The sequence below is a fragment of the Scyliorhinus canicula genome, chromosome 9, assembly GCF_902713615.1.
Source record: "Scyliorhinus canicula chromosome 9, sScyCan1.1, whole genome shotgun sequence".
NCBI lineage: Eukaryota > Metazoa > Chordata > Chondrichthyes > Carcharhiniformes > Scyliorhinidae > Scyliorhinus > Scyliorhinus canicula.
Genome location: NC_052154.1, coordinates 133,830,162 through 133,856,804, shown reverse-complemented (window position 1 = coordinate 133,856,804; position 26,643 = coordinate 133,830,162). Strand labels below are relative to the sequence as shown.

General features: G+C 48.0%; 1 protein-coding gene across 1 annotated transcript in view; it reads right to left on the bottom strand.

Moving 5' to 3' along the window:
- LOC119971718 (acyl-CoA 6-desaturase-like) overlaps positions 1-26,643 on the bottom strand; it is an 85,813-nt gene that overhangs the window by 8,613 nt on the left and 50,557 nt on the right. The window contains exons 6-11 of the mRNA XM_038807658.1: positions 25,243-25,303; positions 25,076-25,152; positions 23,003-23,100; positions 20,154-20,250; positions 3,453-3,532; positions 552-677 (exon numbers count right to left, since the gene is read on the bottom strand). Coding sequence (XP_038663586.1) covers positions 552-677; positions 3,453-3,532; positions 20,154-20,250; positions 23,003-23,100; positions 25,076-25,152; positions 25,243-25,303 — 539 coding nt within the window. The remainder of the gene's footprint in view (positions 1-551; positions 678-3,452; positions 3,533-20,153; positions 20,251-23,002; positions 23,101-25,075; positions 25,153-25,242; positions 25,304-26,643) is intronic.

Sequence of the window (26,643 nt, the reverse complement as noted above, 5' to 3'; positions counted from 1 at the left end):
AGATTTGGCAAGAAAAGAGAACTTTTGGGGGAAGTAGCAAATAGCATTGAGTTTATTGCATGAGTCTTTATAAACTAGTGTTAAGATAGTGTTAACCTTGTTTAATTTCTTCTTTATGCAATAAAGGTTGATTTTGTTTAAAAACATGAAAATCTTGTGACGTAGTTCTATCAGTTAATTACTGGGTGTTCAGATTTCTCTTTAAATGTTGACAGTCTCCAACAGGATCATTTCAATCAGCCTGAATGTCAAATCGATTCTTTTGCACTGGCTTCAGCTAATTCCCAGCTAGATCATCAACACAGATTATTTTGAAACAAACAAGTTGTAATTACAGTTTTTAATACATACAGGAAATAAAAGTCAAACATGTGGTTAAACATTTGTCCTCCTGAAAGCTTTGACTTTGTACGTCATTATTAAAACCATTTTAAGGAAGTTCGGCTCCGTTGTAAATTTCCCAAATAATTAAGGGTTAAAATGACAACCTGAGCGTGTGGAAACTGGACTCTTTACACCAAGCACAAGGTGATAAAAGGTATATTACTCACCCTATAATATCCTTGAAGCCCTGCAACAAAGGCTTCACCTGGTAGTTTAGGCCATGCTTGTCACACAGCGATTTCACTAAAGGAGCAATCTTGTAGTAATTGTGACGGGGCATTGTAGGGAAAAGACTGCAAAGATATGGATTAGAGAAAGGAAATTAAATGCTGGCACTTATAAAGAAGACTGGTGTTTGAATAATATTCCAACTGGAGCCAGTAACTTGGAACTCCAGCTTCAACGCAAACTCTATTATTAATCCAAGCATTTCCTTCAACGCCACTCCTGCAGCACCAACCAGATTGCTCCTTCCTTGGTTCTACTCAAGACGAGAATGCGATTTAATAGAAATTAAACAGTCTAGTTTTGGGCACAATTAGCGGGCTGTTTCCCAGCAGTGGCAGTGCCGAGAACGACCCAGCTATTAAACGGATCTCTGCTTCATTTTTGGGCCTCGGCAAGGAACGCCCCACTGAGGCCACACTTAGGCTCATTTCCTGCACTGATTAGCCCAGTTCCTCAGTGCAATAAGAGATCGGGGCGCCTTCGGGGCGCCCCCCCCCCAAAAGCCCCATCTTACCAATTAGGGAATCCTTGAGTCCATGCACCCCACCACATAAGGGCATGGCATCTGCAGGCCCAATCCCCAGCGCGAGCAAGATGCCACCTTGGTACTGTCAGCCTGGCAGTGCCACTTGCGCACCCGGGTGGCATTGGGAGTGTCAGGGTACCACCCTGCCCAAAGCTTGACCATCCGAGTCCCCGATCACCTGGGGGGACCCCCCCCACCCCCCAAAGTGCTGGTATGCCTGATCCATTTTTGTGGAAACCAGTGCTAAACAGCGCCCGCTCGGGGTCTCTGAGGCGAGGCCGTTATGTCCCGCACCTTGGGTAACTCTGGCGCAAACATAGTTGTGGGAGTTTAACCGCACACTTAAATATGCAAATCTGTATTCCGCCTATGGAGGGCGGGAACCAAATCACGATGCCTCGCCAGATCTCATTAGATCTCACGAGGCGTAACAAATGCCGTAAGTCTCGCAAGAGGCCTCTCATGAGATTTACCGGCCTCACCGCGTCCTGAGTCGGATGCGACGAGGCCAGTAGATCGCGCATGTGACCATTTTTGAACTCTGGCTGCAGAATCAGGGCATTGGCAGAATTAAAATCAACTTACTGTCCTGTTTCTGCACAGCTGTCATATTTACTGGGGCCTTCAACTGTGTGGCCCAGATATTTGACTGAATCAGGCAGGGTCTCATTTCTCCAAACAAATCAAGGTCAAATGCCATATATTATATCCTGATGTAATATCGAGGAAATTCTTAGCACATCTTGTACTGTGCCCACTCCATCCAGTTGTACCAATAAATCCCAAAATGTTAAGTGAAAAAGTACCTCTGTGGATCCAGGAATCGCAAAATTGCTCGTTCCACAGAATGTTAGGCCTTTGCTGCCCCGGATTCTCTACCCCTCCACTCCACCCTTCCTTTCTGTTGGCCTCGGGCCAGGAAGCTGCAGTGGGATGCCTCTATTTGACATGCAGATCACCCATGGCATGATAATGAAACCTGGCCTTCAGAATGGACCAGGCCTCCCACTGCACTGGCCAGCAGCCCGAGTGTTTAAGTTAAAATCGGCATCCTCCAGCCAGTGTATGTTACAGTTATCTTCAAGTTTTGTAACTCTCAGAACATTCAAATCAGTCTCAGTTGAAGAAATACTCATTTTTAAACACAAGACAAACATCATTACTTTGTTACAAAGAAAGCAAACAAACTCCCAAAATTGTTAAATGGACAAATCCTAAACTCTGGAAATCCAAAGCAGCCTCCAAATCAAGTTTGCAGACACTTCCCCTCATTAAAATGTTCCTCTGGGCAGCGCGGTGGCACAGTGGTTAGCGTTGCTGCCTCACAGCGCTGAGGACCCGGGTTCAAATCCCGGCCCTGGGTCACTGTCCGTGTGGAGTTTGCACGTTCTCGCCGTGCCTGCGTGGGTTTCACTCCCACAACCCAAAGATGTGCAGGTTAGGTGGATTGGCCATGCTGAATTGCCCCTTAATTGGAAAAAAATAATTGGATACGCTAAATTTATAAAGAAAAAAAAATGTTCCTCAAGCAGGAATATCTGATCCCTGAGCAACAAAGAATGCTCTTTTTTCATTCACTGGTTATGGGTGTTGCTGGCAAGACCAGCAATTGTTGACCATCCTTAGTTGTTCTTTAAAAAGTCGCGATGAGTTGCCGCCTTTTTGAACGACTGCAGTCCGCATGTTAATGAAGATTGTTACAAACATTTCTGTTACAAATTGAGAGGCATGTTCCTTCCCTGAGATCATGTGCACCCCATTATCTGTCATGTGAGCATGCAGGCACAAGAGACATGCTAGTGCACACATTCACATCATCAGTATGGGAAAAGGTGCCTGTTTACATGGCTGGCATACCCACCCGACTTGAATGATCATCAGTTCTCCCATCAGCTACACTACTTGGCATTGGTTCTATTCCTCTGGCATTCACACAATGCCACACCAAGGCCACCCAATGAGAACATGACCAGGTGAGAGCAAAGAGTCGGACTTCACTCACGGACTTTCTGATTTGTGGGGCATGGTGGGTTACATATACAGTACCAGTATCGGATTCTTGACACGAATTACGGAATATATGAATTAACAACCCTGTTCAAGAGGTGCTGTTTTGCTTATTAAGATAAAACATCTTTGGCAATTGAACAAATTCCGGAGCCAATGAGAAAGTCAATGAATCAGGTTTGGGTTCTAACCTTCGTCTTCAAGAGGTGAAAAGCCAATATCTTAATGGTATGTAGCATCCCCACGACCCCCTACCCTTTCCAAGAAACATGTCCCCTGCCTTACCACCTGTTTCCTGTTTACTTACTGGTGCTCGATCTGGAAGTTGAGATGGCCACTGAACCAGTCATTGAAGGAAGATTGTTCAATATTACATGTGGAGTCCAACTGGAGGATCAAAAACAGATCTATACGTCAATAGCCATCCTGAAAGACAATGATCTGAAAGCACTTGGTATGCAAGTGGACATTTAAACTGCTGAAAATGATCTATAGGCGCGACACTCCATTGGCTCCAGACAACAGCTACCTTGTTCATTCATTAGCAGGTAGTGGAACTGGCTGTTGGATTTATTATGAAGCGACAATCCCTCACTATATTTCTTTCATTGACAAGAGCGAGGCAAAATACATAACCTTGGTTTGCTGAGTTGTGCTAAATCAGCTAGTGGGCGGCATCTCAGTATTGTTGCTCTGTCGAGTACCGCTTGTGTTACAGGGGATATTGACAATCAAACAATAAATGGTGTTTGTTTTGGTAATGCATTCTATGCCATTACTCGCTTCTTACGCAGGTTGTTACACTCCAGGTACTGACCTTGTACCTGTACTGCATGACATGCGAGTGAAACACCGGTTTTATACTTCTAAGTCACACTCAGTCCACGGACAACAGCCGACCAGAGCGCTGGTTAGACTCCATCTGGAGTACTGCATTTAGTTGGGTGTTGCACCTCAGGTAGGATATACTGGCCTTGGAAGGAGTGCAACTCAGATTCACAAGAATGATGCTGGGGCTAAAAGGGTAAAATTATCAGAATAAGTTTCACAAACTAGAATGATATTCTCTAGAAGTTCAAGGAGTGATCTAATTGAAATGTTTAAGGTGATTGAAGCACTTAATAGGGTGGAGTTGGAGAAAATAATTCCACTGGTGGGTGAAATGGACTTTAAAATTAGTTGTTCAGGAATGAAGTCAGAAATACTCACACAAAGGGGAGTGGAAGTAAGAATTCTCTCACCCTACAGTCTGCTGAGCCTAGGCCAACCAAAAATGTCAAGAGGGAGACTGATAGATTATTGTTTGGTAAGGATATTAAGGGTTGGGCAGCACGGTGGCGCAGTGGGTTAGCCCTGCTGCCTCATGGCGCCGAGGTCCCAGGTTCAATCCCGGCTCTGGGTCACTGTCTGTGTGGAGTTTGCACATTTACCCCGTGTTTGCGTGGGTCGCGCCCCCACAACCCAAAGGTGTGCAGGCTAGGTAGATTAGCCACACTAAATTGCCCCTTAATTGGAAAAAATGAATTGGGTACTCTAAATTTATTTATAAAAAGGATATTAAGGGTTACCAAACCGGGTAGGGAGGATGGAGTTAAGATACAGATCAAACATTATCAAATTTAATAGGGGATCTGGTTGGTTCAAGAAACTGTATGGCATACTCGTGTCCCTGTTACATTAACTCGAGCTTGGATTTGTATCAGCCTGAAGTTATACTTCAGAGAATGTGAAGCGGAGACAGTGATAAACTATCTCCTGAATCAGCTGACACCTATAGCCTAATCTCTGTTTGAATAAGAGGAACAAAGCACATTGGGAAAGGAAGGATATTGGGAGCAAAGGAGGAGAGTACTTACAATCATCCCAAAAAGGACAGGAAAAGATTATCTGGTCCAGCAAGTCTGGCCCACCCTGACCTGGTATAACCCATACGCACCATCAACTCACTCTCTCTGTCAGGCAATTTCCTGGAAGAGGCAAAAAAAGTGAAAAAAAAACTCTAGGCCGATTTCAGAGAATAAACTAAGGGATATCATCTCCAAAGGCAATCAAGCAAGTTCCAGGGGGGTCATAGTTATCAATACTGTTAGCCTCACTTAATCCATCCAGGCCATATTGTTTAAGAAAGATGTCGGCATCCTTATGTCTGTAGTCTCTGCTCCTGTCCTACAACCCTCCAAGTTCTCAGCACTATTCTTCTGGCCTCTCTGATTTCCTTCACCCCACCATTGATGGCTTTACTTTCAGCTGCACTGAAAGCACTGCTGTCTCACAGCGCAGGGACCAGAGTTCAATTCCGGCCTTGGGTGACTGTCAGTGTGAAGTTTGCACTTTCCCCGTGTGTCTGCGTGGATTTCCTCTGGGTGCTCTGGTTCCCTCCCATAGTCCAAAGATATGGTGGATTGGCCATTAAATTGCCCCTTAGTGTACAATGTTTGCAAGTTAGGTGGGATTCTGGGGATGGGTGAGGGAGTTGGCCTAGTTAGGGTACTTTTTCAGAGGGATGGTGCAGACGTGATGGGCCAAAGGCCTCCTTCTGCACTGTAGAATTCTACTCTATGGTTTGTTCACCTGTCCTAATAACTAGTGTCATGTAAATCCCCGAACAGGCGCCAGAATGTGTTGACTAGGGGCTTTTCACAGTAACTTCATTTGAAGCCTACTTGTGACAATAAGCGATTTTCATTTCATTTTTTCATGTTTCAAATGCAAGTTGTTCTCTTCCACTCATAGGAACTTGTCCAGCTCCTATCTGAAAACTGAGGTCAGGCTAAGTAGAAAGAAAGCACGAATGCAATAGTCCAAGTGACCTGTTTCACTGATTCTAAATGACTGTACAAACATACATATATACAGATTAGGAGCAGGAGTAGGCCACTTGGCCCTTTGAGCCTCTCCGCCATGCAATTAGGTCATGGTTGATCTGATTGTAACCTGAACCTCACATTCCTGCCTACCCCTGATAACCTTTCACCCCCTTGTTAATCAAGAATCAATCCATCTTTGAATTAAAAATATTCAAAGACTTTGCTTCCACCATCTTTTGAGGAAGAGAGTGTTCCAAAGACTCACGACTCACTGAGAAAAATAATTTCTCTCCATCTCCGTCTTAAAAGTGCGATCCCTTATTTTTAAACAGTGGCCCCTACTTCTAGATTCTCCAACAAGAGAAAACATCCTCTCCACATCAATCCTGTCACAACCCTTCAGGGTCTTATATATATTAAATAAAGTCTCCTCTTACTCTTCTAAACCCCAGTGAATACAAGCCTAGCCTGTCCAACCTTTCCTCATAAGGGCAACTCGCCCAGTTCTGGTATGAATCCAGTAAACCTTCTCTGAACTGCTCCTAATGCACTTGCATCTTGTCTTAAATAAGCAGGTCGATACAGTACACTGCACTCCAGATGAGGTCTCATCAATGCCCTGAATAATTGAAACATAACCTCCCTGGACAGCACGGTAGCATTGTGGATAGCACAATCGCTTCACAGCTCCAGGGTCCCAGATTCAATTCCGGCTTGGGTCACTGTCTGTGCGGAGTCTGCACATCCTCCCCGTGTGTGCGTGGGTTTCCTCCGGGTGCTCCGGTTTCCTCCCACAGTTCAAAGATGTGCAGGTTGGGTGGATTGGCCATGTTAAATTGCCCTTAGTGTCCAAAAGTGTTGGGTGGGGTTACTGGGTTATGGGGATAGGGTGGGAGGTGTTGACCTTGGGTAGGGTGCTCTTTCCAAGAGCTGGTGCAGACTCGATGGGCTGAATGGCCTCCTTCTGCACTGTAAATTCTATGATAATTACTATGATAATTACTTTTGTAATCAATTCCCCTCTCAATAAACAATGTCATTCCATTGGCTTTCCTAATTACTTGCTGTGCCTGTATACCAATTTTTTCTGATTCATGCTTAGGACACCCTCTGCATCTCAGAGCTCTGCAATCTCTGACCATTTAGATAATATGTCTTTTTTATTCTTCCTGACAAAATAGTCAATTTCACATTTTCCCACTCCATTTGCCAGATTTTTCCAACTCATTTAACCTATCTATATCCCTATGTAGCCTCCAGTCACTTCAGACATTAATTACAGAGCAGAGCCCAAACCACTTCACATCAGTACAAATTATATAGTGTAACCAGTCGGTAAGTTGTTTATAAAATGTCTCTTTTGGAAGGAAATGAAGGGGTCAAGATGTTTCGTAACGACCCAATGATTCTAGCTGCAGAATGTTCACTTGTACTCACAAAACAAAGTGAATTCAATTCTGGCCTCAAGTTGATTAATTCCTCTTCCCTCATAGAATTGACAGGTGGTGCCCCAAAACATTCTTCTCTTCTGGGTGATCCCAAAAAATGGCCAAAGGTGACAAATCATCATGCAATGTAGGAACAATGACTGCCATCTGTTTTGAACCTCTAAACTTTTACTAAAGACAGGGAACTCGCTACCCAGTGAATCATGACCATAAATTCATACCCAATAATTTTTATCATCATACACTGGGACGCCAATCAACCACACCGCCATGGTGCTCCCAGAGCCACAGATCTGGCTGATACTGGCCAGAGTGGTGTATTCTTATCTGGTTCCTATCTTTATCAAGTTTTGATGAAAGGCCACAGATCTGAAACATTCACTCTATTTCTCTTTCCAGACATTGACAGACCTGCTGAGTGTTTCCAGTATTTTGTGTTTTGATTTCAGAATTCCAGCATCTGCAGTATTTTAATTTACCATTTATGTTATTTCTGTTCACTGTTGAGGCAGATATGTTTGCGGCCTTTAAGACTTATCCGGATAGACACATGAACAGACAGGGTAGGGAAGGATATAGGTGGTTGGTCTAGACAGGACACGTGATCGGTGCAGGCTTGGAGGGCTGAAGGGCCTGTGCTGTACTGTTCTTTGTTCTAATGGTGACTGAGTATAACCTTCATTGCCTGAACTCTTTGTGATTGATGATGAATATCTTGCACTCAATATTGTCCAGGCATGACCAAAATTGGTTAAAATAAAAGCTCCGTACACTACTATAGACCAATTAAGAATGTAAAAAGTAAAGTGGTGGAATCGTTGAGACAACCATGTCCAATTATCATATTAAAATGGGGCTGATACTTGGAAGCTGCTTCCACTGAGATAACTAATTCTGAGACTGGTTATTGTCAACACAGCATAACTTTAAAATTTGTTACAAATTAACAGAAAATGTGATACATGTTGATATCAACTCTTTCCTTCATCAATTATATCAATGGTTCAGTTTAGACTTAACCAAGGTTTCTTGTTGTTTGGCATAAGACTGTATCCCTTAAACTTGGCATGCTTTATCTCTGTGCCAGGGGCATCCCACACTGTGAGCTGCACCTCCCGGTGGAGGCACAGAGGTCACATTTCGGGTTGCAAGCTCCCCTTCCTCTGAGACAATAATGGCTAGTGTGGGGAAGAGACTCTGGAAGGGCAGCCTTGTACTCACAGGATCCCTGCTGCCAAACAGCAAAGGAGAGAAGGTGAGCCAAAACACTCGTCAACCCAAAGAGCGAATGACAAGTGGTAATGGGTGTTTGCACGCAAACTTGGCACAGGCAGAGGTTGGCAAGGTAGTCTCAGTCACGACTGGAGTGCGGGGGAAATTGGGAGGACATATGGCTGAGCCGAGAAGATGAATAGTGGCATGTCTCCCTGTTGGAAAGGTTCCTTACCCCAGGATGGTGCGCCTGTTACATAGGCACTGGCAACTAGAACAAAATGTGAGCAGGGGCTGCTGAATGAGAATAATTTGAAGGATGGAAGAGTGGCTGTTGAGTGAGAGTGAATGGGGACAGCAAGGTTGGGAAGAGAGGACGATGACTGAGTAAATTGGTGAGGGAGGTTGAGAAGGGGACTGCTGAGTGAGTGAATGGTGGGAGGGAGATTGGGAAGTGGGGCTGCTGAGTGAGTGAGCGGAGGAGGGAAGTTGGGAAGAGGGGCTGCTGACTGAGTGAGTACTGAGGGAGGTTGGGAAGAGGGGCTGCTGAGTTATTAGGGAGAGAGGTTTTGAAGAGGGGCTGCTGAGTGTGTGAGCATGGGAAGGAGGTTGGGAAGAGGGGCTGCTGAGTGAGTGAGCAGGGGAAGGAGGTTGGGAAGAGGGGCTGCTGAGTGAGATATTAGAGAGAGAAGTTTTGAAGAGGGGCGGCTGAGTGAGTGAGCAGGGGAGGGAGGTTGGGAAGGGGACTGCTGAGTGAGTGAATGGTGGGAGGGAGATTGGGAAGTGGGGATGCTGAGTGAGTGATTGGGGAGGGAGGTTGGGAAGAGGGGCGGCTGAGTGAGTGAGCGGAGGAGGGAGGTTGGGAAGAGGGGCTGCTGAGTGAGTGAGCAAGGGAAGGAAGTTGGGAAGAGGGGCTGCTGAGTGAGTGAGTGGAGGAGGGACATTGGGAAGAGGAGCTGCTGAGTGAGTTATTAGGGAGAAAGGTTTTGAAGAGGGGCTGCTGAGTGTGTGAGCATGGGAAGGAGGTTGGGAAGAGGGGCTGCTGAGTGAGTGAGCAGGGGAAGGAGGTTGGGAAGAGGGGCTGCTGAGTGAGATATTAGAGAGAGAAGTTTTGAAGAGGGGCGGCTGAGTGAGTGAGCAGGGGAGGGAGGTTGGGAAGGGGACTGCTGGGTGAGTGAATGGTGGGAGGGAGATTGGAAAGTGGGAATGTTGAGTGAGTGATTGGGGAGGGAGGTTGGGAAGAGGGGCGGCTGAGTGAGTGAGCGGAGGAGGGAGGTTGGGAAGAGGGGCTGCTGAGTGAGTGAGCAAGGGAAGGAAGTTGGGAAGAGGGGCCGCTGAGTGAGTGAGTGGAGGAGGGACATTGGGAAGAGGAGCTGCTGAGTGAGTTATTAGGGAGAAAGGTTTTGAAGAGGGGCGGCTGAGTGAGTGAGCAGGGGAGGGAGGTTGGGAAGAGGGGCGGCTGAGTGAGTGAGCAGGGGAAGGAATTTGGGAAGAGGGGCTGCTGAGTGAGTGAGCGAGGAGGGAAGTTGGGAAGAGGGGCTGCTGAGTAAGTTAGCATGGAGGGAGGTTGTGAAGAGGGCTGCTGAGTGAGTGAGTGGAGAGGGAGGTTAGGAAGAGGGGCTGCTGAGTGAGTGAGCGAGGGAGGGAGGTTGGGAAAAGGGGCTGTTAACTGAGTGAGGGAGGGAGGTTGGGAAGAGGGGGTGTTAACTGAGTGAGCGAGGGAGGGAGGTTGGGAAGAGGGGGTGTTAACTGAGTGAGCGAGGGAGGGAGGTTGGGAAGAGGGGGTGTTAACTGAGTGAGCGAGGGAGGGAGGTTGGGAAGAGGGGGTGCTGAGTTATTAGGGAGAGAGGGTTTGAAGAGGGGCTGCTGAGTGTGTGAGCATGGGAAGGAGGTTGGGAAGAGGGGCTGCTGAGTAAGTGAGTGGAGGAGGGACATTGGGAAGTGGGGATGCTGAGTGAGTGATTGGGGAGGGAGGTTGGGAAGGGGACTGCTGAGTGAGTGAATGGTGGGAGGGAGATTGGGAAGTGGGGATGCTGAGTGAGTGATTGGGGAGGGAGGTTGGGAAGAGGGGTGGCTGAGTGAGTGAGAAGGGAGGTTGGGAAGAGGGGCTGCTGAGTGAGTGAGCAATGGAAGGAAGTTGGGAAGAGGGGCTGCTGAGTGAGTGAGCAATGGAAGGAAGTTGGGAAGAGGGGCTGCTGAGGGAGTGAGTGGAGGAGGGACATTGGGAAGAGGGGCTGCTGAGTGAGTTATTAGGGAGAGAGGTTTTGAAGAGGGGCGGCTGAGTGAGTGAGCAGGGGAGGGAGGTTGGGAAGAGGGGCTGCTGAGTGAGTGAGCAGGGGAAGGAGTTTGGGAAGAGGGGCTGCTGAGTGAGTGAGCGAGGAGGGAGGTTGGGAAGAGGGGCTGCTGAGTAAGTGAGCATGGAGGGAGGTTGTGAAGAGGGGCTGCTGAGTGAGTGAGCGAGGAGGGAGGTTGTGAAGAGGGGCTGCTGAGTGAGTGAGTGGAGAGCGAGGTTAGGAAGAGGGGCTGCTGAGTTAGTGAGCGAGGAGGTTGGGACGAGGGGCTGCTGAGTGAGTGAGCAAGGGAGGGAGGTTGGGAAAAGGGGCTGTTAACTGAGTGAGCGCGGGAGGGAGGTTGGGAAGAGGGGCTGCTGAGTGAGTGAGCGAGGGAGGGATGTTGGGAAGAGGGGGTGTTAACTGAGTGAGCGAGGGAGGGAGTTTGGGAAGAGGGAGTGTTAACTGAGTGAGCGAGGGAGGGAGGTTGGGAAGAGGGGGTGTTAACTGAGTGAGCGAGGGGGTGAGGTTGGGAAGAGGGGGTGTTAACTGAGTGAGCGAGGGAGGTTGGGACGAGGGAGTGTTAACTGAGTGAGCGAGGGAGGGAGTTTGGGAAGAGGGAGTGTTAACTGAGTGAGCGAGGGAGGGAGGTTGGGAAGAGGGGGTGTTAACTGAGTGAGCGAGGGAGTGAGGTTGGGAAGAGGGGGTGTTAACTGAGTGAGCGAGGGAGTGAGGTTGGGAAGAGAGGGTGTTAACTGAGTGAGCGAGGGAGGGAGGTTGGGAAGAGGAGCTGTTAACTGAGTGAGCGAGGGAGGGAGGTTGGGAAGAGGGGCTGTTAACTGAGTGAGCGAGGGAGGGAGGGAAGAGGGGGTGTTAACTGAGTGAGTGAGGGAGGGAGGTTGGGTGGTGGACGGTTCGCAGTGTATATCTGGGGGTGACGGGGGAGGAGGGCATCACTGTGTCGTCTGTCATTGGGGAATATGGAGAACTTGACTGAAACCTACATGAGTACATAAAATAATAAGTACTTTAAAACACAGTTTTCAGAGTTATGTGATGTATTATTCATTATATGTTGATCTATAATCCGCAATTTATTAATTACGTACTGAATGATACTATGCTGCTATATCGCTGCTTTGTTTTAGCTGCCATCTGGAGTCACATTCATTTCCAAGTGTTAAAATGGGATCACAGGCAGCACGGTGGCCTAGTGGTTAGCCCTGCTGCCTCACGGCGCCGAGGTCCCAGGTTCGATCCCGGCTCTGGGTCACTGTCCGTGTGGAGTTTGCATATTCTCCCCGTGTTTGCGTGGGTTTCGCCCCCACAACCCAAAGATGTGCAAGGTAGGTGGATTGAACACACTACATTGCCCCTTAATTGGAAAAAAATTAATTGGGTACTCTAAATATATATATATTTTTTTTAATTGGATCACGACTTCCGATGACGGCCATGGAGTGAGGGGTCACATATTTTAGGGGGTGTTTGCTGGTGTGCGGTGTATGAGCACTGAGGAATTGCAGTACTTCAGCGGTGGGGCCCGTTAATGGCTTACTAGACGAGGAGTGTAACAAGTAAGAGGTAGCAGCTCGAGTGAAAGTATATGCCAGATGCAACACACGAAAAGATGGCGGAGGTTCTGGACATCGTTACCTGCCGAGTGGTCTACCAAACAGTGTGTGGACTTTTTGAATGCAAAGTGCCAGCAGCAGAGGCAGGAGGCCTTGGAAGTCCTGGCAGTGGTGGTGTTGCTGTTTAGGGAGGCTATTGAGAGAGTGGAGCAGGGTCTGGCACTCCAGAGGGTGGAGGAGTTGGTGGGGGAGTAAGAGGGCCGGCTGGCCTCGCTAGAGGCAGAGATGGTGCTCATGTCGGATAGTCGCATGAGGTTGAGGGAGAAGGTGGAGGACTTGAGAACCATTGCAGCAGGCAGAATCTCCGGATTGTGGGACTGCCTGAGGGGGTTGAGGGAACACAGGCCGCAAAGTATGTGGTGAGTATTTTGGAGATGTTAGTTGATAAGGGGATCTTTGATCATCCCCCCCGCCCCGAGTGGATCAAGCGCACAGGGCACTGAGGGGGAGGCCGAAGGCAGGGAAGTCGCCGAGGGCGGCGATGGTGCGGCTGCATCGTTTTCTCGATAAGAAGATACTGAGGTGGGTGAAGCAAACAAAAAAGTGCATCTGGGAAGGAAACGTGCTGAGGATCTATCAGGATCTTGGTGCGGAGTGGGCCAAGCGACGGGCCGGTTATAATCAGATCAAAGCAGCCCTCTATACAAGGTATACAAGATGCTAAAAGGTATGGATAAAGTGGACGTGGAGCTGATGCTTCCTCTTGTGGGGCATTTTAAAACGAGAGGTCATAATCTTAGAAATAGAGGTAGCAAATTTTAAAAAGATTTGAGGAAAAACTACAACTCCCAAAAGGTTGGGAATCTGTGGAATTCACTACCCCACAGTGCGGTGGATGCTGGGGCAGCGAGTAACTTTAAGAAGGCGTTAGACAGATTTTTAATTGGTAATGGGTTGAAGCGTTATGGAGAATGGGTACGACGGTGGAGTTACTGCCAGGATGGAATCAGCCATGATCACATTGAGGGTGTTAGGCGAGGGATGCTAAATTGCCGACTCCTGCTCCTAGGTCATGTGTTCTGAGGAGATGCTCTGGCTGATTTTGCAATTCAGCTCTTGGTCTGTAACATTGAAGGTAGCAGATGAGGAACATATCAGGCATGACAGAATGGCAGAGCAGACTTGAATGGCCTTCTTCTGCTCCTATATCTTATGAACTTGTGAACTTATGAACTCTACAAGGAAAGGATGAGGTTTGGCATTTTGCATTCTGCTCATCTGTAGGTCACATGCCAGAATCAAGAGTTTTATTTTGACACAGTGGATGAAGAATTTATGAGTGACCATGGACTAGGAGGTGTGTGAGGACACTGAACTCTGGAGATGCTAAAGTGGGAAATGTGAGTTTACACAATGGGCAGATTGTTGTATTTAATGAATATGGGTGCCGAGTGGGTGAATGTGGTTTTTTATTTGTTTTTTACTGCTTTGGGGGAATTACGGGTAAAGGGTGGCTGGGGAGAAGGGGGTTAGATGGACGCCTCGGGTGGTGGCCACCATGCTAGCTGGTTGGTTGGGTAACGGAGCGAAATGGGAGGTTGACCTGTGGAGGGATTGGGTGAAGGGGCGAAGGGGTGGTTGGGTATTCTTTGTGTTTGTTTATGGTGGGGGACAAGGTTGGGGGGGGGGGGGGGGGGGGGATGCTGACATGGGTGGTGTTGATGTGATGCAGTTGATTAAGAGATGGCAATAAACATCTTGGAGGGGGCCCGAGGGTGAGCAAGGAGTGGACCTAGGGAGCTGGCTAAAGGGGGATTATGGCTGATCAGTGAGGGGGAGGGGGGGGCAGCACAGAGCCCCCTGAACCGGCTGATTATGTAGAACTTACAGGGTTTAAATGGCCCGGTCAAAAGGTTGTGCCTTTTTGCACATTTAAAGAGTTTGAAGGTGAACATTGTGTTTCTTCAGGACATGCACCTGAAGGTGGGGGACCAGATGAAGCTGAGGAAGGACTGGATATGAAGACGAAGGAGGTGGCGGTCTGGTCACTAAGAAAGTGGCTTCGAGATCAGCAGTATTGTAACCGATCCTGGGGGTACATTTGTGATGGTTAGCATCAAGCTAGAGGGAATACCTCTGGTGTGTTTGAATGTATATGCCCTAAAATTGGGATGATGTGGATTTCTTGAGGTGTGTTCCAGGGAGGATTCCAGACCTGGACATGAATCAGCTGATTATGGGGAATATTTTAATACAGTTCAAGATCCTAGGTTGGACAGGCCGTGCCCTAGGTCCCTGGAGGTTTTGGTTATGGTGAGGGAATTATTGGGGTTTGTGGAGCAAATGGGACAGACCCCTGGTGGTTTGCTAGGCTGAGGGTGAAGGAGCTTTCATACTTCCCGCACATGCACCAGATATCCTCCCGGATTGAATTCTTTGTGTTATTAGACAAGGCGTTGTTGATGGGGGTGATTGGATCAGAAAATTCAGCATTGGGGTCTCTGACCACGCGCCACACTAGTTGGATTTGTGGGTGCTCCGGGGGGGGGGGTTCAGTGGCCGCAGTGGAGGTAGGATGTGTGGTTATTAGCGGACAAGTGGGTCTGTGAGAAGGTGAGGGCGGCCATCCGAAATTATGTGGAGCTGAACGATACGGGGGAGGTTTCTGTCTCCACACTGTGGGAGGCGCTCAAAGGGGTGGTAAGGGGGGATTTTATATTGATTCGGGCGCACAGGGAGACAGCGAAGCGGGCTGAGAGGCCAAGGTTGGTGGAAGACATTCTGAGGGTGGACCGGAGATATTTGGTGGCGCCGGAGGAGGCATTACTAAAGGAGAGGCAGAGGCTCCAGATGGAGTTTGGGTTGGTGTCCACTGGAAAGGCGGTGGGACAACGGCGTGGAGCTAGAGGGGCAGTTTTTGAGTATGGAGGGAAAGCGAGTGGCATGCTTACACATCAGTTGAGGAAGCAGGCGGTGGCGAGAGAGATTGGAAGGGTGAGGGATGAGAAGGGCACGGTGGTATCAGAGCCGGAAGGGGTGAATGGGATTTTTGAGGCCTTCTATCGGTGGTTATATAATTCGGAGCCTCTGGTGGGGGATGAAGGGTTGAGGCGCTTTTTGGATGGGTTGGAGTTCCAGCGGGTTGAGGAGGCAAAGGTGCAGGGATTGGGGGCCCTGATTTGGCTGAGGGAGGTGATGGATTGTGTGGGGGTGATGCAGGCAGGGAAGGCCCTGGGGTCAGAAGGGTTTCCAGCCGGGTTTTAAAAGAAGTTTGTGTTGGAGCTGGGGCCCTAGCCCATTGGGATATTTAATGAGTAAATGGTGAGGGGAAAATTACCCCCACGCTGTCGCAAGTCTTGATATGGCTCATTTTCAAGAAGGACAAGGATAGTAGTGGGGATAGTACCACCTGGTCTCGTGACGTGACGTGACGTGACGTGAGGTTGGTGGCGATGGTGCTGGTGTCGCAGATAGACATTTTCATGCCGGGGGTGATAGGAGAGGATCAGACTGGGTTCATGAAGAGGTGGAAGCTGTCAGCGAATGTGTGGAGGTTACTTAATGTTATTGTGATGTCTCCAGGACAGCCGAGAATTGAAAGTGGTGACAGCAATGGACACGGAGAAGGCATTCGATCGGGTTGAATGGACGTATCTGTTTGAGGTGTTGGGTCAGTTCAGGTTTGGTAGGGGTCTGTGGATTGGGTTTGGCTGCTGTACAAGGCGCAGAAGGCGAGTGTTCGGACGAACAAGGTTAATTCAGATTACTTTGGGTCATACCAGGGGTCGAGGCTTTGGTGCCCACACTGCGAGCTGTTCTTTGCCCTTGCGATAGAGCTGTTGGTAATGGTGCTTTAGGGGGGTCAAGAGAAACTGAGCGGGGGAGGGGGGTCGAGCAGCGAGTTTCTTTGTCCGCAATCTCCTGCGTGAGTTTGATCGCTGTACAAGCTTTCGGAGTACAAGCTGAATATAGGGAAAAGTGAGGTGTTCCCAATTAATGCGTGGGGACTGGAGAGGAGACTGGCGTATTTGTCGTTTCGGGTGGGGGAGGGGGGGGAGGCAGTTTCTGCTATCATGGGATAAAGGTGGCGCGGAGTTAGCCCCAGCTGCACAAGCTGAACTTGGCGCGGCTGGTGGAAGGAGTGAAGGTGGGCATCAATAGATGGGATGTGCTGAAACAGTGAAGGTGCTGGCAAAGTTTTTGTTTGCATTTCAGATCCTCCCAATTTTTGTTCCTCAGTCCTTTTTTAGGATGGTGAATGGGTTGATTTTGAGGTTTATGTGGGCAGGGAAGGCTCCTCAGGTGTTCTTGGAGAATGATCGACTGGGGTTGGGGGTGGTGGTGTGGGGAGGTGAGCAGGGTGAGCATTGCCGAGCTTGTTGAATTACTACTGAGCAGCAAACATTGCAATGGCTAGGGGATGGGCTGTGGAGGAGCGGTCGGTTTGGGGAAGGTTAGAGGTGGCCTCATGTAATGGGACCAGCTTGAGGGTACTTTTGTTGCCGCATCTTCCATTCTCACTGGTTTGGTACTCCACGAGTCCAGTGGTGGTATCAGCTCTGAGGGTTTGGAACCAGTGTCAACAGCATTTTGGCTTGGAAGACATGTTGCTGTGGGCGCTGATTTGCAATAATCATAGGTTTGCGCCGGTGGGGTTGGGTATGAGGTTCCGGACGAGGCACAGGTGGGGTAGAGTACTTCAGGATTTGCTCATGAGAGAAACATTTGCAGACCTGGAAAAGCTCAAGGAGATGTACTAGTTACCAAAGGGAATAGGTTCAGCTATCTGCAGGTTAAGGACTTTATTAGGAAGCGATTTGCCACCCGGTGCTGCAAGATAAGCTTTTATCCAAGGATGATATTGGGGGGAGGGGGGAGCAAGGTTGTGGACATGTATGGGGGCTGATGAAGAGGGAGTGTGTTGATGTGGAGGAGGTCAGATGCAAGTGGGAGGAGGACCTGGGGGTGGGGAGGGGGGGACATTGGGGGCCGGAGTGTGAAGGGAGGTTCTGTGGAGGGTGAATGCATCCTCGTCGTGTGCTCGGCTAAGTCTTACCCACTTTAAGGTGGTGCATAGAGATCACATGTTGGTGTCCGGGATGAGTCGGTTCTTTCCATGAGTGGAGGATAGGCTTGGGCCGTGCGAACCATGTGCATACATTTTGGGCATATCCGAGGTTGAGGGAGTTTTGGAAGTGATTTTCTGGTGTAATGTCAAAGATTTTGGGGGTAGAAGAGGTAGCTCAGAGTCTGGAGGTGGTGATATTTGGAGTGTTGGAGGATCCAGAAGTACAGGTGAAGAGAGAGGCCGACGTCTTGTCCTTTGCCTTCCTGACCGTCCGGAGATGGATTTTGCTGTGTTGGTGGGACTTGAAGCCACCAAAGTGGGGGTGTGGGTGAAGGATTTGGCAGAGTTCCAACATTTGGGAAAAAATCAGTTCGCCATTCGAGGGGTGGAGGAGTGGATTCACCTTGAGTTGGAAGGGGTTTTATCGACTTCTGTAAGGTGCATTGAGTCATCATCGGGGCGGGGTGACAGCGAGATGAGTGGACCTTTGTTTGGGGGGGATACAGGGAGGGGTAGTTTTTTTGCCTGTTGCCGCTGTTGGCATTTGTATTTTTGTGATCATGCATATATTTTAAATATCTTCAATAAATGTTTTCAAAAAAAAAATGGGATTACATTGGAAAGTAGCATACTGCTCTTTGCAAATTGTTTAATCCTGTCCGACATGGATCTCTGCAGGCTAGCTTCTCTTTTCTGTATCACCATGAAACTATAGTCTACTGAAATCAATCTAATTATGTTACATTAGTGTTTAATGAGCTGACTGCTATATTGTTAATATTCTGAAGAACAAAGTATTTGAAATTTGAGGCTGTAATCGATAAGAGGAACAGGCATATAATCCAATTTGTTTCTCAGGACACAGAGTAGCCTCCGTTAATAATTGAAGATTCCTCTCCATAAATTAACGTGGGATCTAATATAGAACACCTCAATGTGACATTAGAGACATTATAGCCTATGGAAGGGTCTTGCAGAATAACACTCCTGATTTGTCTCTCTTCTCTTTGTTTCCTCACCTCTCTACTGGAAATGTTGACTCTTGTTAGTGCTCTGTCAGCAATGGAGCATTTTTCAAGACCTCCAAGTAGTGATTCTCCATTTGAGATGAAAGCAAATTACTGCGGGTGCTGGAATCTGAAACAAAAACAGAAAATGCTAGACAATCTCAGCAGGTCTGACAGCATCTGTGAAGAGAAAAGGGAGCTAACGTTTCAAGTCTGGATGACTCTTTGTCAAAGCACCTTTCTTAGTGTTAATCACCCCATTTACATTCCTTTTGACTTTCTGTCCACGACCTCTTTGTCAAACACCATCTATTGCTGCCCCCCTATCCAGTCCCTCATCCCCCCCACAACAGTATTAATCTGACCCTATTTCCAGTTCTCTTCAGCTTTGACAAAGAGTCATCCAGACTCGAAACGTTAGCTCCCTTCTCTCTCCACAGATGCTGTCAGGCCTGCTGAGATTGTCCGGTATTTTCTGTTTTGATTCTCCATTTGAGGCTAGACAATAACTTGGGACCAGAGAGACATCACAGCCGGAAGTGATCGTGTCCTGAACATGTCCACATGCCCAGTCTCCTTTATTACATACTTTCAGGAAGAGGCAGAAGGAACAAACAATGTAAATACATACCTTCTCATTGAATCTTCACTGATGCAGCAGGCCAGGCTTCAAGATGACAATCAATCACGATTATAGTCTATAAAGTGGGTGGCCATTTTAATGGTGGCAGCAATTTTGGACATTTGGAAAAGCTGAGATGCAGTGATCATTTTTGAAGTTACCCCATGCTATGTCTTGTCTGCACAGCTACAACTTAATGGACAGCTGTTTTGATACGAGATCAAGGTTGTCATGTACTTGTGTCTAAAAACATTTCGGGGAGGATTTTCCTGAGATGCTGAAATGGAAGGCAGATGGATCTGTAAATTCATATGACTGCCCAGTCTCCCACCATGATCCTACCTGTGGGCCATGAGCAGGCCATTTTTGTTCATGGAATGTTAGGGAGATAATGGCCACCTGTCCAGAAATGGTGGGTGGCCCATGAGACTAATTAAAAGGGCCTATTAAGGCAAGTTCACAGATGCTGACTGGAATTTTCTATTTGGCATGTGAATGACTGCCAAGTCCAAAACATGGTCGCAGAGGCAGCCTTGCAATGGCAGACCAAGGAAGTCCCCATAGGGCTAGGGGACCCCTCTGCCCTCCACCATAGCCATAACCGACCATGTGGTGGAATGAGTTGCCCCTTCGCAAAGACAGTCTAGCAAGAGAGGCTTTTTTGAATTTAAAATTTTATAAAAGCTCTTGAGGTGCTCTCTTTCTCTACTATCTACATCAGCAGTGCCTACCGCTGATGGTGGGGCTACCAAACGTTCTGTGCTGAAGGGATTCCTACTGATCCTCTAGTCGTAAAAGCCCTGCCTACCGTCCTTAATTGGGTGGCACGTGCACAGCCCAGCTGTCAATTTGTCACTTTGTTAAAAACCATATTGGGTGTCAGGCATCGTTGACGTGATGACAGGATTACACACCCAGAACAAAAATTCAGCCCTTCGTTTTTAAAACGTAAAGTGACACAAAGATCTAAAAGAAGGTTCCAAGGCTAACTGAAAATTACCTGCATACTGAGCCAATCCTTGTGCTTTTCATCATCAATGTTCATTGGAATATGATTCATCTGGGTCACCCACACAAACCAGTGGCTCTCTATGAACCTGCAACGAGAACCAGGCAGTGGTCAGTTATCAACAGCTATTTAAATTCTTCAAGTGCTGATTCGTCTATATTCTTCTCAGAACAGTCTGTACAGCTTGAACAGTTTCTTGGAAACCTCTTTTGTTTGCTCCTTTTCCTTTTAACAATATAAACTGGCACCAGAGAACATTGTCCCTCCAATTCCCTGCCTTTCAAAATGTTTTTCTACTTTTTCTGAAGGCATCAATCCCCGATTGGGCTCCATAGGGACCGGCAGACTCCCAAATGGCTACTCTCCCTGTCTGAGCTTAGGCACTATAAATTGGTAAACTCCAAACACCATTACAGCTCAGCATGAACCTGCCCTTACCCAACGTCCGCATACAAACATTTGAAAGCAGGTCTGGGAGATAGCAATCATAACGAGGAAACCTCTGATTCTCTCCCCCACCACCCCCCCCACCCCCTGCAATCAATGTCAGTTGTGGTTCAGTTGGTAGCACTCTTGCCTCAGAATCAGGGGTTGTGGGTTTGAGTCCCACTCCAGGGACATGAGCATAAAATCCAGACTGACACTCAGTGGAGTACTAAGAGAGGGTTTCACTGTCTGAGATGCTAAATCGAGGCCTGGTGAATTTGGAAGATTACGTGGCACTGTTTCAAAGAGCAGGAGTATTTTCCCAGTATCCTGGCCAATATTTGACCCTCAACCATCATTCCAAAACTCTGGTCGTCATCACAATTCCGGTGTACAAATTGGTTGCTGATTTTCCAGCATTGCAATTTGACAACACTTAAAAGAAATGCTTGCCTGACTGCAAACACTTTTTTGACAACTGTGAACAACTAACTGACACCGAATGGAGATTAAACCTGAGATATTATTGTTCTCAATGTCGCTGTTGCACGTGATTTTTACTGAGAAACATCTGGATAACCGGAGATTTCTCAATGGACTCTCCTTTCAGTAAATGGCCATTTTGTTCAGATTCTAACTAGCTTGTTTCCACTGTCTGCTGCAACAACTTATCCCAGAAAGAGCAAAAACCTGGAATTAAAATAGAAATGAAGATACAGATACACAGATCATGAACAGGTACAGAACATAATCCAAATGATTAATGGAATGCTGAACTTCATATTGAGAGGGCTAAAGTACAATGGGATAGAAGTCAAACTTCAGCTACACAAAGCCCTGGTTTGACCACACTTCGGTACTGTGGGCAGTCCCAGTACCACACCTAAGGAAGAATCTATTGGTGTTGGAGGGAATGCAGTGCAGGTTTGTCAGAATGATTTCTGGCCTGCAAGGGTTAAATTATGAGGAAAGATTACACAATCTAGGGCTGTATCCCCTGGCATCTAGAAAGAGGGGTGACTTGATCAAAGTTCTCAAGATGTTAAGGAGGAACAGACGGGTAGAAAGAGAAAATATGTTTCCTCTAGTTGGAGAGGCTTGGACTAGGGGCTACAGTCCAAAACCTGGAGCCAGACCTTTCAGGAGTGAAATTAAGAAACAATTCTTTGTGCAAAAGGCAGTAGAAGTTGAGAACTCTCTTCCGTAAACAGCAATTGTTGTTAGATCAATTGTTTATTTGAAAACAGAGATAGATTTTCATTAAATGAAAGTATTGAGGGGCATGAAAAATAAAGCGGGTGGCCAGTCAACCATCTTTCCTGCTCGCCCCACACTTCCCTCCTATATTTAGGGGGGAAGCAGGTAAGGTGTTTGGCAGCAGCCTGTCCTTGGGTCTATTGAGGCCCTCGTGGTCAACTAATGGCCCTTAAGGCCTCATCCCACCTCAACCTCCATAATAGATGGGGCAAAAGAAGGAGAAAGGAAGGTCACCAACCTTGCAGGTTTCACTGCACAGGTTAAAGGCAAGAAGGAAGAAGGGTAGCTTCTTTATGGGGTTCATTGTGCCCATCGGGTGAACCCCCCTCTGTGCCTCCCCACCAGCTACCTAGGAATGGCTTCTATTGTGTCCTAGTGCTGCTGGGCCGACCGAGCTTCTGGCTAATCAGCCACTAGTTCTCAGGGGTAGGACTTGTTGCGCGGGTTTCCTCCGGGTGCTCCGGTTTCCTCCCACAGTCAAAAGATGTGCAGGTTAGGTGGATTGTCCATGATAAATTGCCCTTCGTATCCAAAATAGGTTATCTGGGGTTACTGGGTTACCAGGATAGGGTAAAGGCGTGGGCTTAAGTAGGGTGCTCTTTCCAAGAGCCGGTACAGACTCGATGGGCCAAATAGCCTCCTTCTACATTGTAAATTCTATGATTCTATGCTGCCTCACGTCTTTAGGGGTGGGGGTGGGAAGAGTTGGGCAGTAATTCCCCCAGTAAAATTCACCCGATGGAGTGAAGTCACCGAACAACTCTGATTGCACTGTATGGAGGGGCTAAATAGCCTACTCCAGTTTTAATGTTCTTATACAGAACCCTCCAAATCGATTTCAGTATGAAAGAGCCCATTTGAACCAATTGCAACAGGAATTTGGGGGTAGATGGGACAGTTACACATGCAATTGGAATACCAAATAATTCGTCACTTAATTCATAGGAACAGGCTATGTAAAAAAGAGAAAAGGAGAGGAAATGTGTCCCTAACATTTTCAGCATGAATTACAACCCTTCCACCCTGCTCCAAAATTAACCCTATAGTCCTCCCCATCTATTTAAACATGGTAGCACCTTGGATTATAATCCTAATAAATTATAACATCAGTGACTGTGACTGCAACAAAAGACAAAATTTGCCACAACTGTACATACCTGACAAATACGACAAGGACTATAGAACCAAAAAATCCAAAAAAAGGGACGTAGGTGGTGAAGTAGCGGATGTAGTATGTTGTTGCCCAGGCAAGATCCTACAGATGGAAAAGCAGGTGGGAATGTGTTAAAGGCACTGGGGTATAATTACGGATTTACAATAAATATAAGAGCAACAGTATTGCTCAGATATCTGTACAATGCAATAATTCCAGATAGTGCCACACTCAGGTCTCATCTTCCATTCAAATTGTATAATTTGAAGCATTTTTGGGGATCATCAAAGAATGGGGTTTTACCGCTGAGGAATTGCTGGAGCTAACTCCCAATGCAACCATGTTCCACCCCAAATGTTCGTCCCTCCTCCTGGGCAGAAATCAAGGGCGGAATTCTCCGACCCCCTGGGGCCGGCAGGGTTGGGAATCCCGCCCCCGCCATGTCCCGAATTCTCCGTCCCCCGAGATTTGGCGGGGGTGGAAATCGCGCTGCACCGGTCGGCGGGCCCCCCGCGGCGATTCTCTGGCCCGCGATGGGCCAAAGTCCCGCCGCTGACAGGCCTCTCCCACCGGCGTGGTTTAAACCACGGGATTGGCGGCGCGGGCGGGCTCCGTGATCCTGGGTGGGGGACGCGGGGCGATCTGACCCCGGGGGGTGCCCCCACGGTGGACTGGCCCACAATCAGGGCCCACCGATCGGCGGGCGGGCCTGTGCCATGGGGGCACTCTTTTTCTTCTGTCTCCGCCATGGCCTTCACCATGGCGGAGGCGGAAGAGACCCCCTCCCCTGCGCATGCGCCGGTATGACGTCAGTAGCCGCTGACGCCCCGTCGCATGCGCAGACTTAGGCCAGCCGGCGAAGTCCTTTCGGCCCCGGTTGGCGTGGCACCAAAAGCCGTTAACGCCAGCCGGCGGAGTGGGAACCACTCCGGCGCGGGCTCAGCCCCTCAATGTGAGGGCTTGGCCCCTAAAGGTGCGGATTTGGGGCGGCCCGACGCCGGAGTGGTTCACGCCACTACGACACGCCGGGATCCCCCACCCCGCCGGGCAGGGGAGAATCCCGGCCCAGATTTTCCTTCCTTCCCAGGCCTCTACGCATCAACCCACCGTGACTCTCTAGTTACATATGGCAAATCATCTCTTTGTAATCAAGAGAAAGCTGACAAAATCCTGATGTGCTGCACTACACAGTGTTTGTACGTTCATTCTGGTGCCAGAATTTCCTACATAAGTAGGTCCTCAACTCAAGAAGCATGAGTGCCAGACAAGAGGTGGTGTTTCCTTTCAGGAAGAGAGAGAAGACTCACAGGTCTAAGCACCTTAGAAATTTCTCACACAAACCCCACTGGCTCAGTCTAAGAATGGGGGTCACCATTCTACCCTTTCCCTCAAGAGTGGAAAGAGATGTAGGGAAGGCAAAAAGGGCACATAGGGCGGAAACTTACCATACTTTATCAAAGTATCAGGCTTAGACTGAAAACTGGCATGTAGCTCTCTAATTGCACAGCCCAGTTTTCACTCCAGACCTTCAGCCTCTGAGTTTAAGAAAATGAGTGGGCATGGTTTACGCCGTCACTCCGGCAGGGTGGAGCCTGATAGAGCCAGTAAGGCCAGCTCCACAGAGAACGGCCGTCATCTTTAAAGGGTGCCCCGATCAGAATTGAAGATTACCTTCCTTCCTCCCCCCCGTGGAGATATTGTGGCATTCCCCAACCCTGTACTATCATCACGGACACTCCCACCACGCATAACTATTGCTAGTGTCTCCCCACGCACAATCATGGGGGTTCTCTCCATTCACCAACCCCCACCCCCCAGTGACCATGGAGGTATCGCCGGGCTTCCTCCCCACCTTACTGCCTGCTCTGCCTCATGTCTGCAAACTCCCCTCTCACTGCTTACTCCCCCCACCCCTGAGCATTCAAGTCCCCACCTCACTGCCCGCTCCCCCACCTACATCGGTGATTTGGGAACCGCTCACACGAGCTCAAAATCGCCGCCATAAAATTCAAATTAGAGGTGGTGGAAAGCGGGAGAGAGAAACAAAACCTTGTGTGAAACATTGTAACGTACTTACCACCCAATCTCGACGGGTAATCATGGTCGTCATTATCTGAATGTAGAAATAGACCGGGATTAGCAGAGGTGGACCAACTGAAAGAGAAAGCAGTAAGTGATACCACACCAGGAAACAACAGTCACAACTGACAGTATCACAATGACTGATATATCAACCATACTTACTGAGGAAAAAGTATTCATGCTGATAGTTGTAAGGCAAATACTTGATCTTCCGTTTTCCAAACTACAAGAGGAAATAGGTGGAATCAGGTTAGCATCTGCACTAGGCTGTAAATCCTTCCCAGGAACTGAGGATCTAGTCTTCTTCTGAAAACTATCTGAACATCTTGATTAGAGTCCAATGCTCAACTCTTTCTCGTGTATCCACTGTTCTACACAGACCATGGTCAGAATTCTCCACCGTTGGGATTCTCTGTTACCGCTGGCAGCGCACCCTCGCCTGCGGGTTTCCTGGCACCGTGGGGTGGCTACAATGGGAAATCCCATTGACAAGCGACGGGAACAGAGAATCCCGCCACCAGCGAACAGCACGCCGCCGAGAAACTGGGGGACCGGAGAATCCAGCCCAATTTTGCAGTCCCACGTTTCCAGGAGGGAACACATCAAACAAAGAGCCACAACATTAATCTCTGATTCTTCATCCCATGCTGCCTGTAAGCACAGCTATTTTTCAGAAACATAATACCAAATATATATTATAATCACATGCACCATCTACATCTACACCATTCGATTGGGTTCAACCTGCAAACTCACTCCCAGGTATCCACTATTCTATATACGACCATCCAAATCTTTCAAGCAGTTGAAAGTAGTGGGAAGGAGGAGGAAAGTATCCCAAGACCTCCCATAGCTCCGTAAATCATCTCCTGCCACCAGTGACCCAGTGCTTTTCCTTCCATGTTGCTCATTCAGTTGAAGAGTTGCAAGGTCATTCACTGTCTACTCACTATCATTTCCACATTGGAGGATGGGCAGTGAGCAGCTGACTGCTGTCACTACTGCGGAGACGGTCATTTGTACAAGTCACAGTTTGGCAGGGGCCTCCCGCCTCATCACAGTTTCTTTGATTTTTCAACTAGTGATCACCTAAGAACTAGTGTTGCAGGCAGCAGGCAGGTGGAATTCCTGGCCCAGCATGCTTCCGGTGAGAAATGTGATTGGGAGGAAAATCCACATTTACAACTCTCTGTGGCTGTTATTCTACATTTCTATATACTAACTATCTGAACCTCTTGATTGGATTTTGAGTTGTCCATTCCTGTGTATCTGCTAAACGTTTCTCCTAATTACTAATGAATAGTCAGAAGGTTGGCGTGACAATAAAAGTGTCTCATGGTATATACTAACGGTGAGTTCGTTTTTGGCATTTAAGGAAAGATTCCAGCCCATACGATTTTGGCCCTCTTCTCTGAATTCTTACTTTATTGTTCCCACTGTAACTCACATCTTTCCCAGGACCCTAAAACTGTGCAGCCCTTTTTCTTCTCCGGGCTTCCCTCACCACCTCAATCCATCGTCTTATAGGCAATATAAGCTTGGTATCATGTAGTCAGTGGTCCC